We start from the raw sequence: 19,321 nt of genomic DNA, 5'->3' as shown, positions 1-19,321 counted from the left end.
GAGACTAGTCAGGATCGAAGGAAAGATGAACCGAGCAAAGTACAGAATCCTTGAAGAAAACCTGCTCTAGAGTGCTCAGGATCTCAGACTGGGGCCGAAGATTTACCTTCCAACAGGACAACGAGCCTAAGCACACAGCCAAGACAACACAGGAGTGGCTTTGGGACAATTTAATCAATTTTAGAATAACAAAATGTGGAAAAAGCCAAAGGGTCTGAATAGTTTCCGAATGCACTGTATACATTAACCTCTCCCATAGGCACTCCTGTGTCTTCAGCTACTGCTGTGTCAAAGGAATGATCTAAGTGAGTCTCAAAATTGGCTAATATATGTTATGTTAGAAATAAAGTTCATGAAATCAATAACTTGCTAAGGCTACATTATCAGAGATAGACATAATATGGAAAAGAACAAACAAATCAAGAGAATAAAAATAAAAACATTATTCAGAAGTCCATCAATCAGTTGGTGTGTGTTGCAGGGTTGACGCTATGAACCCACAGGCTTGGCTCGGTCATCCCTTTCAGGCTTTTGGGAGGGAGGGTGGACAGACAATGAGCCTGTCATAGTGGATGCAAGATATGTCCCCATGCGCTCTGACAGCTTTCATGGCTGGAATAAGTTCTTTCCTCTTCTGGCGCACAGCTTCAGGATAGTCCTAGACATTCCGCTCAAGTTCTTGGCTCTTTCCAGAACAGCTACCTTGTCCTTGATCCTCAGGAACTTGACCACGATCGGCCTGGGCCGGTGTTGGGTTTCCAGTCCTGTCGGCGGACTCCACCTCACTCTTCTTGTGGTCCATATTCTGTTTCTAAATGATAATTTCCCTCACTTTGTCCTCAGATTCCGTCCAGGTCTGGAGGAGATTCTGCAATTCCATCCACAACAATGTTGTTTCAGGAGAATCTGAGTTCTCTGTCATTGTTATTATGCATTCACATACAGAACTGATGTCCTCACTCAATGACTTACAGATTGCTGTTTAAACTCATCGAGCTAACCCTGGGAAAACTGCTAACTGTTCTTCAGGTCCTGGACCTCTCTGGTCAGATTGTCCATTCTTTTATTAGTTGACTCCACAAGTATTTGGACACAATACTTTAAGCTATTTTCTTATTATAACAACTGCTTGTAGAACTCATTTTGTTTGTTTAAAATATCCTTCACCTTTAATAGACACCCCCCAATGTCCTCAACGGTACTCCAACCGGCTTTTGTTTGTGTCATGGTAGCAACGTAGGCTACGCAGTTACTCCTCACAGTTCCAGAAAGGGCAGATGGAAACAGCAACAAACAGCAGGGATTCAAACAGTCACACTCCCGGGACAATCCGTGATTCTAGCCTTAAGGGCTGTGGGCTGTGTACAAGCTGCTAAGAAAAGCTTGATAGCTAGCTAACATTAGTTAGAAGCTAGGCTAGCGTCTGCGCCAACAAGGGAATGAGCTATTTCTCTTGAGCAAAATAGACCTATTGTTCACTGTAATACAGTGAACGTCCTACACTTTTGTGATGTTATATGTTAGCAATTATTTGAAAATAAGTCCATTAATTCATAGTTTTTGCAAAAGAAAGCCATGAGAAAGAAACTTTTCAATGCATGTACATCAATGTTTTATTAAAATATCACAAACTGCAAATGAGTGAACCCCTTTTTAAAATTCTCTGACAATTTGTGTCCCGCTGCTGTTAAAAACGTTTGGACTGATTATGTGCGATGCCATTGCATGAAAGGTGTCAGTGACTGTAGGAAGCCTGTTTAGGAAAATTAAGTTATTTAAAAAGACTGCTTATTGCTTTTTATTTTTTTATTCTGTCAAAAAATATATGCATCTTCCACTTTTCTCTGTTGGACCTAACTGTCAAATTGTTCTGAATCCGCTATATTTGCCTGTTGGTTTCCCTTTCACGTGACAAAAGTTACTACTTGCCATATCAACAGCAATGGTAGGCCTTCAAAGTATTCACACACCTTTTTCCATATTATGTTGTGTTACAGCCTGAATTTAAAATTGATTAAATTTAGATTTTTGTTATTTTGTCACTGGCAACTGAAATTGTTTCTCAAAATGTTTACTAATTAATAAAAAATGAAAAGCTCAAGTGTCTTGAGTCAATTAGTATTCAACCCCTTTGTTATGGCAAGTCTAAATAAGGTCAAGAGTAAAAATGTGCATAACAAATCATATATGATGTTTAAGGGACTCACTCTGTGTGCAATAATAGTTTAACATGATTTTTGAATGACTACCTCATCTCTGTACCCCACACATACAATTATCTATAAGGTCCCTCAGTCACACAAAGAATTTCAAACACAGATTCAACCACAAAGGCTAGGTTTTCCAATGCCTCGCAAAGAAATGAAATCCAATCTTATTGGTCAGATACATGTGACCAATACACCCAGTCACTTAAAGAATACAAGCGGAAAGATTTAAAAATGTTTGTCTAACAATGATCAACAACCAACTTGACAATGCTTGAAGATTTTTTCAAAGATGAATGTGAAAATGTTGCAATGCTCTTAAGAGACTTACCCAGAAAGACTCACAGCTGTAACTGATGCCAAAGGTGATTCTAACATGTATTGATTCAGGGGCTTGAATCTAATCAAGAGTGTTTTATTTTACTTTTTACAAATGTTAGAATTGTTCTTCAACTTTGACAGAGTATTTTGTATTGATCATTGACATAAATAAATAAATAAATTCCAATATATAACAAAATGTTGAAAAGGTAAAGGGGTATATATATACATACATACATACATACACACACACACAGTGCCTTCAGAAAGTGTTCACACCTTTGGACCTTTTCAACATTTTGTTATATATTGGAATTTATTTCATTTATTTTTTGTCAATGATCAAACAGGCTGAGATTACTACACGCTACTAGGGAGAGAATAGGTTATTTAAAGCAAGTTGCTTTGTTTTATTCACTGCCGATTTGTCTTTAATTTAATATTTCTTTTTGAAAATGTTTGGCATGTCCATGGCTCACACATAATGCATTTTACAGTAGGCCTATATCATTGTGGATTGATGGCAGCATTCGCGTGAAACTGAAAGCGCGAACCACTGCTTTTAATCAGGGCAAGGTGACTGGAAACATGACCGAATACAAACAGTGTAACTATTCCCTCCGCAAGATAATCAAACAAGCTAAGCGTCAGTATAGAGACAAAGTAGAATCTCAATTCAACGGCTCAGACACAAGAGGTATGTTGCAGGGTCTACAGTCAATCACGGATTACAAAAAGAAAACCAGCCCCGGAACAGACCAGGATGTCTTGCTCCCAGGCAGACTAAATAACTTTTTTGCCCGCTTTGAGGACAATACAGTGCCACTGACACGGCCCGCAACTAAAACAGGCGGACTCTCCTTCACTGCAGCCGACGTGAGGAAAACATTTAAACGTGTCAACCCTCGCAAGGCTGCAGGCCCAGACGGCATCCCCAGCCGCGCCCTCAGAGCATGCGCAGACCAGCTGGCTGGTGTGTTTACGGACATATTCAATCAATCCCTATCCCAGTCTGTTGTTCCCACATGCTTCAAGAGGGCCACCATTGTTCCTGTTCCCAAGAAAGCTAAGGTAACTGAGCTAAACGACTACCGCCCCGTAGCACTCACTTCTGTCATCATGAAGTGCTTTGAGAGACTAGTCAAGGACCATATCACCTCCACCCTACTTGACACCCTAGACCCACTCCAATTTGCTTACCGCCCAAATAGGTTCACAGACGATGCAATCTCAACCACACTGCACACTGCCCTAACCCATCTGGACAAGAGGAATACCTATGTGAGAATGCTGTTCATCGACTACAGCTCGGCATTTAACACCATAGTGCCCTCCAAGCTCGTCATCAAGCTCGAGACCCTGGGTCTCGACCCCGCCCTGTGCAACTGGGTACTGGACTTCCTGACGGGCTGCCCCCAGGTGGAGAGGGTAGGCAACAACATCTCCACCCCGCTGATCCTCAACACTGCCCCACAAGGGTGCGTTCTGAGCCCTCTCCTGTACTCCCTGTTCACCCACGACTGCGTGGCCACGCACGCCTCCAACTCAATCATCAAGTTTGCGGACGACACAACAGTGGTAGGCTTGATTACCAACAACGACGAGATGGCCTACAGGGAGGAGGTGAGGGCCCTCGGAGTGTGGTGTCAGGAAAATAACCTCACACTCAACGTCAACAAAACTAAGGAGATGATTGTGGACTTCAGGAAACAGCAGAGGGAACACTCCCCTATCCACATCGATGGAACAGTAGTGGAGAGGGTAGTAAGTTTTAAGTTCCTCGGCGTACACATCACAGACAAACTGTATTGGTCCACCCACACAGACAGCATCGTGAAGAAGGCGCAGCAGCGCCTCTTCAACCTCAGGAGGCTGAAGAAATTTGGCTTGTCACCAAAAGCACTCACAAACTTCTACAGATGCACAATCGAGAGCATCCTGTCGGGCTGTATCACCGCCTGGTACGGCAACTGCTCCGCCCACAACCGTAAGGCTCTCCAGAGGGTAGTGAGGTCTGCACAACGCATCACCGGGGGCAAACTACCTGCCCTCCAGAACACCTACACCACCCGATGTCACAGGAAGGCCATAAAGATTATCAAGGACAACAACCACCCGAGCCACTGCCTGTTCACCCCGCTATCATCCAGAAGGCAAGGTCAGTACAGGTGCATCAAAGCTGGGACCGAGAGACTGAAAAACAGCTTCTATCTCAAGGCCATCAGACTGTTAAATAGCCACACTAACATTGAGTGGCTGCTGCCAACACACTGACTCAACTCCAGCCACTTTAATAATGGGAATTGATGGGAAATGATGTAAAATATATCACTAGCCACTTTAAACAATGCTACCTAATATAATGTTTACATACCCTATATTATTCATCTCATATGTATACACTGTACTCTATATCATCTACTGCATCCTTATGTAATACATGTATCACTAGCCACTTTAACTATGCCACTTTGTTTACATACTCATCTCATATGTATATACTACACTCAATACCATCTACTGTATCTTGCCTATGCCGCTCTGTACCATCCCTCATTCATATATCTTTATGTACATATTCTTTATCCCTTTGTCTATAAGGTAGTAGTTTTGGAATTGTTAGCTAGATTACTTGCTGGTTATTACTGCATTGTCTGAACTAGAAGCACAAGCATTTCGCTACACTCGCACTAACATCTGCTAACCATGTGTATGTGACAAATAAAATTTGATTTGATTTGATTGTGAATCATATGTTTAACAATATATTTCCATAGTGAAGCCATGCTATTACTTACAACATTGTGGACTGCAAACATGTTAAACATTCTTAGCAAATATGGGATATGTCTGCATTTAGTTACTTAGTTTCTGTAGTCTAATTAACAAACTAAGCTATAACTGACTAACATAATTAGAGTTGGTGAAAATACAATACATAAAATACAATAAATACACATCTTGAAGCAACCACATATTTAGCCATGGAGCACGTTCTGATTGGCAAGTGAGGAATCACTCCTCCACACACCTACAATTGTTAATTCATCAAAATCCAATTGTATTTGTCACACCTTACTGTGAAATACTTACAAGCCCTTAATCAACAAAGCAGTTAAGAAAATATTTACTAAAAACTGAAGTATTTTTTTGTTGTTATAAGAATTACACAAAATAATGAGGCTATATCCAGGGGGTACCGGGGCAATGTGTGGGGGTACAGGTTAGTCGAGGTCATTTGTACATGTAGGTAGGGGTAAAGTGACTATGCATAGATAAACAGCGAGTAGCAACAGTGTAAAAACAAAGTGTCCTGGTGGCCATTTGATTAACTGTGGGGGAAGATTAAGGAGCCTTTTGGGACTAGTTGACGCTCCATTACCGCAGCCTTTTTGCGTGCATATTTCTGGTTGTAAAAAAATCCGACACACCCCCAAACCTAAATTTTAGCCAGTGCTAAGATTTGACATTGCGTTTGGTTGGTTAAAATAGAGCCCTTAGGCTACTATTGAGAGTTTGAATCGTGGGCCTGGAATATACTATTCAAATACAAGGTGCAATTTTGAAATTTGGTAGTGCATCAGCAGTGTTCTTCATGTTATGCAGTGCGGCTTGGTAGGATCGTGTTTCGGACGCATGGTTCTCAACCTTCGTCTCTCTCTACTCCGGGGGGATAAAACATTTTTTTTTAAATGAATTATGCTATCTCTCGAGTCAAGCGTTGTGAGCTCAACTGGTGCTTTGGTTCGATGGACTACACCTTTGCTTGTTGATTAACCTTGCCTGAGACCAGAATACTTGTCAGCTCCCCAAATATGCCAAGGCTTTACATCAGCGGGTTAAGTATGCAGGCCTAGGCAACTCCAATATTTCGTTTTTTTTTTTTACGTACCTCCACAAATTCACCATTGCAAGGCAGCACAATGTAAGTGCGACTTCTGAGCAATGCCAATTCAACAGTGATATACTGCAGCACCATTTACAGTTACTGTTTGTCGTGGTACCGCATATGAATTGAAATCTGTTGGTAGGCCTACGGTCTGGAATGGATAGGTCTACGGCACTTTGCCCTTGTGCGTAGGACGCTTGCGCAGACAGGCTTGCTATGTGAGTCACGAGAAGTCCGACTTGCCTCTCAACCAACAAGGCAGTCCCCCTGCAACAACGCCATAGTCAACGGAGCACAATTATATTATTTTAAAGTGTTATTGTTCCAATAAAAAAAGGAATGGTATGTAATTATAACTTTCGTGCCAGATTTGAAGGTCAGAATTTAGTCGGACTCGGATTGTAGTTTGACAGCTGTGGATAATTTTCCTGAGTGCTGCGTAGATTTCAGGAGAGGGAGGGGCTTTTCGGTTGCTCAACATGGCTGCGCCCTGTGGAGAACAACAAGTGTAGAAGGTATTAAAATGTATTCCATGCATTTACTGAAGTGTTTACTTTCGCCGTGACAAATATTTTAGTCTAAAATTGGAACTTTGCTGGTACATATTTGAATTAAAAATAAATAAGTCCCCGCAAAATAGTTGATGAACTAATCGAGTTTGTCAGTACGGTACTAGCCAATGGTAACAGTTGACGTTAGCTAGCCAACTAGCTGGATGGCTAGCTAGCCTGGTTATAGATAGCTAACATTTTGGGGCAGCGTTCAATCAAGTTTGTGCATTAACGTCAGCTGTCTTCATTAGCTACTTCTTCTCGATTCATTGCAAGATGTCTTTAATATGTTGCAATGATAATAACTTCGAAATATGTTGACACAAGTACTGTGCCGGCTACTCATCTCTTCCCAACTATTGTAACTAGCTAGCTAACTAGGATTCACAGATAACGAACTGTACACACGCGCTCAATTCCACCAGGCAGGCACCACTGATCATCCTTTATGTTGTAGTTGAACATTAAATAAAAAGTCAGCTTTTGTATAATACAAATTATTGATAGTAACTAGTAAATGGTCATATGATGTAAGTTCCTATTAATAGTATTGATGTGTAGCTAACTGCACAGCTGTATGAATTATTCATTTTTTTTTTAGCTTGACCACATTTTCCTTTCTGTCCAAAGTGCCTGCAGTGGCCACCCCATTACAACAGCACAGCAGGTTGCTGGCAGGCTTTACCTTGAGAGGGAGGACAGTTCCATAGGCATCCCAGCAGCACCATGGCAAAGGAGCAGTCGAATGTGAGCGACCTCCTCCCGCTCCTGGAGTCGTCCGATCTGCATGAACTGGATCAGATCAAAAGTGTCCTCAATGACCACCTCGGCACAGGTCAGTACTCAAAATTCAGCATTATCCCCCCCTCTTCCTACTAGCCACTCAACCACAACAGGCTGAGATTGCTACACGCTACTAGGGAGTCAGTGTTTGCATGGTTTTCTGTAGGTCTCAAACGCTAGGTGACATTCTGCCGCCTTTACCGCAGAGCAATTAAGTTTTGTTTATTTAAAAAAAAAAATTAAAACAACTTATTTGTTTTTGTTCTGAATCCCTATTAGCTGCTGCCTACTCTTCTTGGGACCCAATTACATACAATACAATACACAACACATTATTGCACACCACTCTACCATAACATATCTACAATACAAATCAATAATATAAGTAATTGACTAACATTAGTTAAATTTATTTGAATTCCATTTAATTTGTTTTTCTGTGCCCACAATGCGCACGTTGCATAGTTTCTCTAGAGATAAATCAGATCAAGCCCAAACTGTGTGGTGTAATAGGGTGTTGTAGTTTCCAACAGGCCAATATTCTATATAGTTTAGCGCAGAAAAATGTGGTAATTAGCTACAGTGAGCCTACTTGTCTGGTCTGTGTGTTTATTTTACGCATGCTACGAGAAGAGACAGAAGAATGCACAATGGAGGGAGGGACAGAGAGCAGTTGCTTCACAAGGTATCGCTACCTAAAAAAAAACGCCCCCAGTTTGGGTATGCCTAAAATGACATATGTGCAAAGTGGTGGTTAATTTCTTTACTATCAAATGAGAGACAAACTTATCACACACGTCAGAGTCATACATCAACTAAATCTTTATTCACTTATTAATAAGGGAGCAGGTAAATACAACACACGGATAAAGTGAATCGATTAAGTGCTTTACGATAATGATGGCTGGTCAACGAATCACTCTTAGGTTATTAATTGAGAGCCCAGAGGTACAAAGGTCTTTTATAACCAAGATACACCCCCTTCAGTCTACTTGACAAACAACAGATGTATGGAATGGGTCACAAGGTTAAGATTGGTATGAAATAGAGGTCGACCGATTATGATTTTTCAACACCGATACCGATTATTGGCGGACCAAAAAAGCCGCTGCCGATTTCTTTTATTTATTTGTAATAATGACAATTACAACAAGGGGTCCTGTAGAGGTTTTAAAAAGCATATGGAAATTAAAATAATAATGAATGTCCATCTTGGGCTCATAAATTAGTTTATTATGAAGTTCGATACCCACTGAGTTATATATATTTTTGCTTCAAATCCAGATAATTCATTAATAGTTATCTATTATGGTTACATTTGACATCACACAGGACCATGTGCTGACACAGACCAATCACATGCCGGCAGGCTACGAGGTCACTTGCGCCCTCATGCCATCGACATTCAGATTGACTTGCTCAGGCAGGATGAAAATGACTACATCGACCATGATCCTTTGATAGTTACGGCCACTTTCACCATGATCCTTTGCGTTTTTGGGGGGATGGGAGAGGGGTGCCATTCAGCCCAATTCAGCAATATGGTGCACAAATTCAGTCACTTCCGGTTTCATGCGCCATTGGGAGTTTTCCATAGGAATGCATGGATGATGTCAGTGCTATCACTATCTACTGGTTTTGTCTAAAGAAAATACATTATTTTATTAATTGATAGTTGGTATTCAGCAGTCAAAAGTATGCCTTATTTATTTGAATAACTACTAAAATAGTGATTTCTGTCAGACAGCTTAGAGGTGTGTATCAATTTAACCTTATATCTCACAGATATGAAAGATAAGGTCATTATGCTTCCCAAACCGTGCAGCAAGCAATGCGTGTTAATATTCAGAGCGAGCATTGAGGCTCTTAACAAAGCTCCCCATACAGAAGCTGCCTTTTCCATTACATTATACAAGAGTAATTAGACACTGAGAGTCATGATCAAGGGCTGGGTTCTCTGTAGCTCAATTGGTACTGCATGGTGCTTGCATCACCAGGATAGTGGGTTCGATTCCTGGGCCCACCCATACTTAAAAAGTATGCACGCATGATTGTCACTTTGGATAAAAGGGTCTGCTAAATGGCCTATATTATTAACAAATAAACTAACATCTAATGTATTGGCAGGATCTCCTCCTCTCTATGTTCTTGATGTTGTCTCCAGAGCTATATATTGAGAGATATAATAGCCATGTATTTATTTATCTATTAAAAAAATACATGGCTCTGGTTGTCTCTAGTCATCAACATGTTACATACATTGATTAGTTGATTCTTCCCTTCTGAATAACAGAGCGAGGATCTGTGCTGCTCAATGGCCTTGTGGATTACTACATTGAGACCAGCTCTCCACAGGCTATACTCATCCTCTGCTCTGTCAGGGAGCCTCATGACAAGGTGAGCACTGTAGGGTAAAGTTGCCCAGAGGCTCTGATCTTGGGTTAGTTTAGCATTTTCTCCGGGGAAGCCATTGTTGACATGTTGAATTCCATGAGCAGCCATTAAGTGCTCACTGTAGCAAAACGTTTTCCAGCGGGAGAAATCCTTTTAGGTTAGTCCCTCTGTTTCGTCCAGTTCATTGTGAATACACCTTTGCACTGGATATGTTAACTTGTCTGTGTTGTCCCACAGCACCTCCTGGACAAGCTGAACGAGTACATGGCCAAGCCAGCCTGTCGGCTGCCCACCCTTACCCTCCTGGGGCACGTTATCCGCAAGCAACCCCCCTGGATGCACAAGATAACCCGCTTCCCTCTGCTCACCTCCTTACTCAAATGCCTTAAGGTACATGAGTCAGCGCCTTGGTCAAAAGTAGTGCACTTTATAGGGCACGGGAGGTTGGTGGCACCTTAATTGGGGAGGACGGGCTCGTGGTATTGGCTGGAGCGGAATGAGTGGAATGGTATTTAATACATCAAACACATGGTTTCCATGTGTTTGATACCATTCCATTCGCTCCGTTCCAGCCATTATTATGAGCCGTCCTCCCCTCCGCAGCCTCCACTGATATAGGGAATAGGATGCAATGTGGTACACAGCCATTGAGTTTGCACTTTTTTTGCCTAATCTAGACGGACTCTGATGTGGTGGTGCTGATAACTGGAGTCCTAGTGTTGATCACACTGCTACCCGTGATACCCCAGGCAGGGAAGCAGCACATATACGACTTCTTTGACATCTTTGGCCGACTGGCGTCCTGGAGTCTGAAAAACCCAGGTGGTTTAACATAGATCAGTATTGCCCACATAGAAATACAATTACTAGAGGGCGTAGCCCATCAGACCACAGCAATTTGACACAGCAAATCACGCCTCTGGGACTACCAACCGTTTCACCTATTTGATCTATTTCATCACTAGATTCAGCTATTCATGGCTTTGATGATTATTTGACCAATTGAATCAGGTGTGTTAGTAATGGGATAGATGACATAAGCGAAATGAATGGAGGTTGTCGAGGAGAGGTTGGAGGAACACCCTAAGATCAAACCCATAACCTGCCCCATGGGAAGGAGGAACTGGGATGAGGGGACAGTAGCTCTCTATGTACTATCTGATATTAGATTTTCCCATCATTAAATGTGTGGTGAATTGTAGTCACAGCCAAACTATTGAATACTACTAGAGCATCCATGCTCATTTAGCTACAGGACAGGATCTATTTCCTTGGGATCTCATTTGGTAATTTCCTTGGAATTGTGAAATGTTGCCTAACCCCTGTTCTCGCCCCACTCCCCGCCCTGTGTGCCATAGGGCATGTGCACGGGGTGTATCTGATCCACCTCCATGCCAGTGTGTACTCCCTTTTCCACCGGCTCTATGGCATGTACCCCTGCAACTTTGTCTCCTACCTGCGCTCCCACTACAGTATGAAGGAGAACGTGGACACCTTTGAGGAAGTAGTGAAGGTTAGTACAACAGGACACGCCATACTCACCCCATCCTAGAATCTATGCACACTACATAAATGTATGTTGTGTGAAGAGATGTCTCGTGGTCATCCGTCTCATCAATTTGTTCATTTCTTAGCCGATGTTGGGGCACGTGCGGATACATCCCGAATTGGTCACTGGAACCAACGACTATGAGCTGGACCCCTCCAGGTAAGCACTCAGAAAGTAAGATTCCCAAATGGCACCCTATTCCCTATATAGTGCACTATTGTTGACCAGGGCTCTGGTCAAAAGTAGTGCACTATATAGGGTACCATTTGACGCAACCAAAGACTCTTTCGACTTGTAAGGTATGACTCGACAACAGCCAAGTTTACACTAATAATAAGGGGTCCTGTCAAACCCCTTGGCCAGGTGGAAGAGGTTTGAGATCCACGACATTGTGATTGAATGTGCAAAAGTCTCCCTGGACCCCAAGGAGGCGTCCTGCGAGGAGGGTTACTCCAGCATGCCAGACCGCGTCACTATCCACCATCACACCCACCTGCGGTCCGGTCTCGACTACACTGCCAGTCCCTACACCGACTTCCTCAGCAGCTTCGGTCAGAGCTCTGACACATTCACTTTGATACAACTCAATCCTAATAAAATATGACCAGCTCTGTCCTTAGCCTAGTCTGTTTGTGTCATCATGTCAACTCCTTGGCACTCATTGAGTTGACATGTCGGCACAAACCTACCTGGGACCAGGCTACTCCGTCGTTTGTAATGACGTAATGCAGTTACAGGCTAGAACAGCAGTTGGGCCAAATACCACTTGGTTACTTAGTTGTAAGCCACGCTTAAGCCACTGCTGTAATTCACAGGTAGAAAAACAATGGTTAAATATTTAATTAGCTTATAACCTGCCTTTTTTGTATTTTTCTACCACACAGTGTCTGTTACTTCAGGGGGTCGAAAGAGGTTTTGAGCTGTTCATCAGCGTGCCTGTATTTACAGGTTGTGTGTACATTAATGTTCCAGTTGCGTGTTTTTTTTCTCCTCCCCACACAGGTAGCTCTGCCTCTACCCCCCTATCGGTTGGCCGACCACCTCTCTCCCTGTCCTTACCCCAGCTACCAGGGACCCAGTCCTCCCTCTGCAGTCCCCACACCTCTTTCCATCAGGTAGGTCACTGTTCTCCAAGCGAAAGCACCCCATTAGTGAGATTACATTGAAATCTTTGTTTATATTTATACTTAACAAAAATATAAATGCAACATGCAACAATTTCAAAGATTTACAGTTCATATTAGGAAATCAGTCAATTGAAATACATTTTTAGGGCCTAATCTATGGATTTCACCTGACTGGGAATATGGATATGCATCTGTTGTTCACAGATACCATTAAAAAAAATGGGCCAATGAACGATGGTTCTCAGGATCTCGTCATGTTATTTTTGTGCATTTAAATTGCCATTGATAAAATGCAATTGTGTTCGTCGTCCGTAGCTTATGCCTGCCCATACCATAACTGCCACCATAGGGCACTCTGGGTCTGTGGTTGTGACGCCATTTTGAATGTACTGCCAAATTCTCTGAAATGACTTATGGTAGAGAAATTAACATTGAATTATCTGGTAACCGCTCTGGTCGACATTCCTGCAGTCAGCATGCCAATTGCAAGTTCTCTCAACTTGAGACGTTTGTGCCGTTGTGTGACAAAATCGCACATTTTGGAGTGGCCTTTTATTGCCCCCAGCACAAGGTAAACCTGTTTAACCTCTTAAGTCGACCCTCTACTTTTTTGAACATTCTGTTAAAAATCGCGCAACATTTCAGCGCCCTGCTACTCATGCCAGGAATATAGTATATGCATTTTCTTAGTCTGTGTGGATAGAAAACACTCAGACGTTTAAAAAACTGGTTAAATCACTGCTGTGGCTTTACCAGAACGGCATTTACATCGAAAAGCACAGGAAAAACTGATCACTGAAAATGGGGAAAATATATCCATGCGCTACTTGAACCCATTGATAAACGTGAACCACAATTAATTGACTGAGGTTGCAGTACCTACAGCTTCCACAGGGTGTCTAGAGTCTTGTCATTTCCCTTCGAGTTTTTTCTTGGTCAAACACATGCAGGGCACCGTATCTCCTATGGTCTAGGACCGGATATTTTGGTTGAGTTTCTAGCCGGACATTTTTCCAGACGGACAGCTAATGATCTTTACATCGCCTCCTGATGAATTTTATCGCTTATTAACGTTTACTAATACCTAAAGTTGCATTACAAACGTATTTCAAAGTGTTTTGTGAAAGTTTATCGTCGACTTTTTGAATTTAAAAAAATGACGTTACGTTTTAAAACGATGTTTTTTTTCGTTTATCACACAGTCTACATATAACGATATCTAGGCTTTATATGGACCGATTTAATCGAAATAAAGACCCAATAGTGTTTATGGGACATCTAGGAGTGCCAACAAAGAAGATGGTGAAAGGTAATGAATGTTTTCTATTTTATTGTGCGGTTTGTGTAACGCCGAAATGCTAATTATTTTGTTTACGTCCCCTGTGGGTCTTTTGGGGTGTTGCATGCTATCAGATAATAGCTTCTCATGCTTTCGCCGAAAAGCATTTTAAAAATCTGACTTGTTGCCTGGATTCACAACGAGTGTAGCTTTAATTCGATACCCTGCATGTGTATTTTAATGAACTTTTGAGTTTTAACTAATACTATTAGCATTTAGCGTAGCGCATTTGCATTTCCAGAGCTCTAGTTGGGACGCAAGCGTCCCGAGTAGAAGCAACAGGTTAATGGTCATTCTGTTAATCATCTTCTTGATATGCCACACCTGTCAGGATTATCTTGACAAATGAGAAATGCTCACTAACATTAAGCTTTTTGTGCACATGGAACAGTTCTGGGATTTTTAAAATTTGTATTATATATATTTTTGAATTTTACCCCTTTTTTCTCCCCAATTTCGTGGTATCCAATTGTTGCATTTATATATTTGTTCAGTGTATCAAGTTAATAGCGTAAAACACTGAAGCTCCCACTGAAAAATTAAGGTATTCTACACAATTGTATTCTATTCTGTATTCCCATTGATTGTGATTCATGTAAATTCTCTTGAGACACACACTCTTGTCCCCTGTGCACATGTTTCCAGAACCAACACTGTGAAGTCGACCCTGCTGGGAATAAATTGTCGATGTGGAGTCCGTGCTCGGATTGTGGAATGACCACACCTCCCACCTCGAGGGGTATCTCCCCTGCCAATGTTCCAGAGCTATCTCAAAGTGCCTCCCATGCCCCCAGCCAAACAGCCAGCACATCAGGTCATTTTTGTTCATTTTTTATTTTACCTTAGTTTTTGCTGGTCAAATACCAGCTGGGGAAAACATTTGAAGATCTAGTGAAAGTAAAGACGGGAGAACAAAGAACCGTTATAGTTAGTATACTTTCCGGTGCTACGAGAGTGTTTTGATGGACTGTCATAAGGACTTTTCACTCAGAATTGTGTGTTCTTGTTTCATCGCAGGTGGTAAATGTCTCAGTCTTGCCCCGACTCTCTCCAATGAGTTTGAGCATCTTTGTTCACCCCCCAACACAACCAACCAGGTGTGTACTATAGCACACAATTCTTACTACCATAATCTTTGTACCAGAACCCCTAAGCACTACTCGTAGTAGTTAATTACTGAAGATGATCTTCAATTATTTAATTGGCTAGTACAGATCATAGCAACGAAAGGAAAGTATCTGCAGAGCCAGAGTGTACACTGAGCACAAGCAGAGCTGGAAATGCCATCTTCAGCAGAAGTGGTAAACTGAACTCCCTCTAAAAGTCATGCAAACAAAGCAATCACTCCACCCGCAGAGGAGTGCCCAGCCTAAGGGAGTTTGTTTGCTCCAGCCAGTGTTCACTGTATTTAGATTATGGTTGTACCCAGTGCTGTTTGTGCGCTGGTTGTGTGTTTGAAGCCAATGGTCCACCCGTAAGACTTTTCATCAGCTGAATTTATATATCTGTTCCGACAGCTGAAGCAGAAACCGAGTGGAGAGGCAGAGAGAGGCAACCCTGAGGTCATCAGTAAAGGTCAGCAGCTTTGCTCATCTCCGAAAGAGGAGCAGCTTTCGCTGTCACTATTCAGTGTTATTTTTTATGGAGCCAATGTTAGCCTTTAACACTCATACCCATATTCGGGTTGAAAATGGCAGGCTTGGACACTGATAAATGACCTTAATTGGAAAGCAGTGGCTGTACAGCAACATGCCATACATGATGTCAGAGCTTTGGTCGGATCTCCGCTTCACAGCTCTTTAAGGGTTTTGACTAACGGTCGTTCTGAACTTGAGCACCCCTCCTGCTAATTGGGCTACTTTTGCTCATTTCTTGTTGTCTGAGTGAGGTAAAGGCTGTAAATTACGTATTTTGAAAGATGAGATGCTGAGGATTACAATAAATACCGCTTTGATGTCATACAAAGAAGCCAAACACCTGTGAGTCCAAATGTGCACTTCACATTTTCATATCATAAAACTCATTGTAATATGCAGTGTCAATGTTTGATCACTATGTTTGATGACAGTGTTATAACCTGCAATGTCCTGAACAGAAAGAGCCTATGTTGTATTGTGAAGAAAATGTGCAATTGACCACCCATCTGAATGCACTCATAACTCTATTCTATGCTCACCAAAATTAGGATCTGCTTCTCTGAATTGCCTTGTGAAAGCCTAACACTGTAAGATCGTATTTTATAATTTAGCTAGTTATGTTGGCAATTGAACCTGTTTTCAAATTATGCCCACCTGACCCAGGTTGCGATTTATTATGGACCGTTTTTGGATTGCGTAAACCACAGTTATTGTGTAAAGGTGGGGGATGCAGGGCTGTGTTCCAAACAAAAATACAAGTGTGCTTGCTCTAGTTCCTCAATGGCACAGCTAGGTTGAGCTCCAAAAAACACCTTATGGTTAGACTTTTTTGAGTCATAAAAGTGCATTAAAATGACACACTTTAGAGAGGTATTTGGACACACCAGTTAGTCCTCTCACTCACACCCTTGTCATTTCTTTGTTGAACCTATCCCACATTTTCCCAGAATAAGAATTCGTTCTTATTTGATTTGCCTAGTTAAATAAAGGTCAAATATTTTTTTACATTTTTTTTTTTTTTTAACCAAATGTATCCAGAATATTTTCAGATTTCGTTATCAACAAATCTGTCAAAGTACAGAATGTAAAATGCACGTAAAATCAACAGTTTAATGTTTGGATTCAGTCTTTTAAAGTGAACTGTTGTCTTCACCTTTAGTCTAATAATTGTAACATAATCTCCAAACTGTTCCTTTTTTAATTGCTACAATTGTTATGCATATACTTTACATAGTTCTTCTGTAAGAAATATTTCAATGTATCCCTGTCCATATAGGCCAATTCCCACAAGTGTAAGGAGTTAAGAACAAATGTCCTCTTCTTATGAGCGATCGTTCACTAGACCAGATTTCTAGCGTATTTTATTATGGCTGGCAATTGCTAGGTCCCTCATGATACGATATTATCACAATACTTAGGTTCCGATACGATGGGTATTGCGATTCAATACTAGGATTTTATTTATTTCTTCCAAACATATGGCTCACAATATGTCTTCTGCAAAGAGATGAGCATGAGAAAATGATTTTTTCCCACTCGGAAATAAGTGTTGAAAACATGTTGGCTCACTATTTAAAACGATGTAGAATAAGCTATAGGATTTAGAATACTGGAGTTTTGGTGCAGGTACAGCCGACTAGCACTAGCTAATGCTACCTACAGTAGCAAAACATTTGATGTTATATATTAAGTTGAAGTCTATTATCAAGATAATATTGTGATATGTAACTATAGATCCCCCCCCCCCCCCATCACTACTATTTATTGCCTAAAATGACTCGTTAGTTCTGTTGACATCGCCAAAGTACCTTTCCTCCCCAATTTTTGGGGGCTTTACGTGACCTTTGCTGTAAATGAAGGCATCATCCGAGACCATTATAGAATAGAGGTGGCGTTGACGGGACCTGGGTTGAAATAGTATTGCTTGTCTTTGGAATACTTTTTGTTTGATTGAGCCTGTCTAGAGTACCCAGATGGGCGGGGTTTGCACTTTTTCTACTATTCCATTAGTTTCATTGAGGCAAGCTCAATTTAGCACAGCGGAAATATTTGAAAGAAAACAAATACTATTTGAACCCAGGTCTGGAACTAAGCACACTCTATGCTCTTTGTCAGGTGCTGCTGGTGAGAGTGTGAAGACCATGTCGTTGACCGAGTTGTCGGACTTCATCAAAGAGCAGGATTTGGACATTCAAAGGATGGAGAATGAACATGACGAGGGTGAATGGTTTTTCCCAATTCATTAAATGGTGTAGGGTTGAGTTGCCCCTATACCAGTGGTCTTTGGTCAGTTTTTCCATTTTCCTCACTAGTGGTTAGGATTACAGGAGGGGAAGCCAATCCTTGATCTGTACCAAAGAGAAACTTCACACCAGGGCTCATTAAATCCCCCCAAACCTACTACGGTATTCATATCTTCCCATGAAAATCACTTGTGTTCAGTCAGTGTGAAAAACATTGATTTGTTCCATACGCTCTTCTCCCTGGTCAGATGCCATCACAGAGGAGCTCCTGAAGTTGACTGAGCAGAAGCACAAGGTAGACCACTCTTTCTACAGCACTACAGAGACCCTGACTGGTCCTCAGGAGAAGGAGATGCTCCTCACCAGCTCCAACCAGAGCCTAAACAGGGAGGCCCCGTGCCTGGTCTCCACACCTGACAAGAGCGAGTGCTCGGCGGGGGGAGGAGATCAGCAGCTCCCCTGGTCCTTCCGGCCGTGCTTCACCCCCATCGACAACCTGCTGACCGGATTTAGCACTTCTCAGAGCCCCTACAGGGCCGAGGAGGAGGGGGCTCCGGTCTGGCAAATTATGGCCTGTTCTCCTCCCCCAGTATCTTCAGGGACCCTGTTAACCCCGTCTACGAGCCTCTGTTTGAGCTGGCCCTGCCCAGGGCTGCCTCTCTGTTCGTGGGGAGGAAGACTTCGGTGGCACTGGCACAGAGGGCCGCTGGCGACAAGGGGGAGGAGGAAGGGGACGAGATGGCGGCAATGTCCCCGCTGGAGGTCCTGGATCGCCTCATTCAGCACGGCAACGAGGCCTATGAAAAAGTGCTCAAGAGGTGAGAGGTCATGGCTGGCTGAGTGTGTTTCTCTACTCTGTCCGTATGGACGACGACCACTTTATGGAAGTCTGGGCGGGCAAGCCAATTCCTTCCATATACTAGTACTCCATCCATGTTATTGCTCTCTCATGTATTCACTGGTAGTCGGTATATCTGTGCATTGTTATGAAGTGCTCATCACCTGGCTGTTTGGTGTGCTGTACTATGTCTGTCGGTGTCTGTTATTGACCCTTCATTGTTATCTTTCCTCACACTCTCTGTACTCTGTGTGTTCTTGTTATAGATTGCCCATGCCAAACAAGTCAGTAGACTGGACACACTTTGGAGGTAAACAACAGAGTATGAAAGTGAAAGGTATTGCCACTACGCTATGATGGGGGAGAGGATGAGACTATCCTTTTTTTCCTGTCTGCGCTCTCCTTCCTACCGCATCCATCACTCTATTTGTCGGTTTGTCTTT

At 42.2% G+C, this 19,321-nt stretch overlaps 2 protein-coding genes across 2 annotated transcripts in view; one reads left to right on the top strand and one right to left on the bottom strand.

Annotated features, from left to right (window-relative positions):
- Window positions 1-19,321, bottom strand: part of LOC115111991 (dematin) — a 294,338-nt gene that overhangs the window by 269,825 nt on the left and 5,192 nt on the right. The window lies entirely within an intron of this gene.
- tsc1a (TSC complex subunit 1a) overlaps window positions 6,619-19,321 on the top strand; it is a 38,336-nt gene continuing 25,633 nt past the window's right edge. The window contains 16 exon segments of the mRNA XM_029638589.2: window positions 6,619-6,932; window positions 7,599-7,803; window positions 10,045-10,148; window positions 10,383-10,535; window positions 10,823-10,967; window positions 11,504-11,658; window positions 11,780-11,853; window positions 12,058-12,245; window positions 12,697-12,809; window positions 14,806-14,974; window positions 15,178-15,257; window positions 15,678-15,735; window positions 17,913-18,017; window positions 18,289-18,585; window positions 18,588-18,858; window positions 19,145-19,215. Coding sequence (XP_029494449.2) covers window positions 7,695-7,803; window positions 10,045-10,148; window positions 10,383-10,535; window positions 10,823-10,967; window positions 11,504-11,658; window positions 11,780-11,853; window positions 12,058-12,245; window positions 12,697-12,809; window positions 14,806-14,974; window positions 15,178-15,257; window positions 15,678-15,735; window positions 17,913-18,017; window positions 18,289-18,585; window positions 18,588-18,858; window positions 19,145-19,215 — 2,092 coding nt within the window. The 5' untranslated portion in view covers window positions 6,619-6,932; window positions 7,599-7,694.

Source organism: Oncorhynchus nerka, linkage group LG27 (assembly GCF_034236695.1).
Source record: "Oncorhynchus nerka isolate Pitt River linkage group LG27, Oner_Uvic_2.0, whole genome shotgun sequence".
Taxonomy (NCBI): domain Eukaryota; kingdom Metazoa; phylum Chordata; class Actinopteri; order Salmoniformes; family Salmonidae; genus Oncorhynchus; species Oncorhynchus nerka.
Note: the sequence above shows the minus strand (reverse complement) of the source record. Positions and strands in the feature narration are given on the sequence as shown.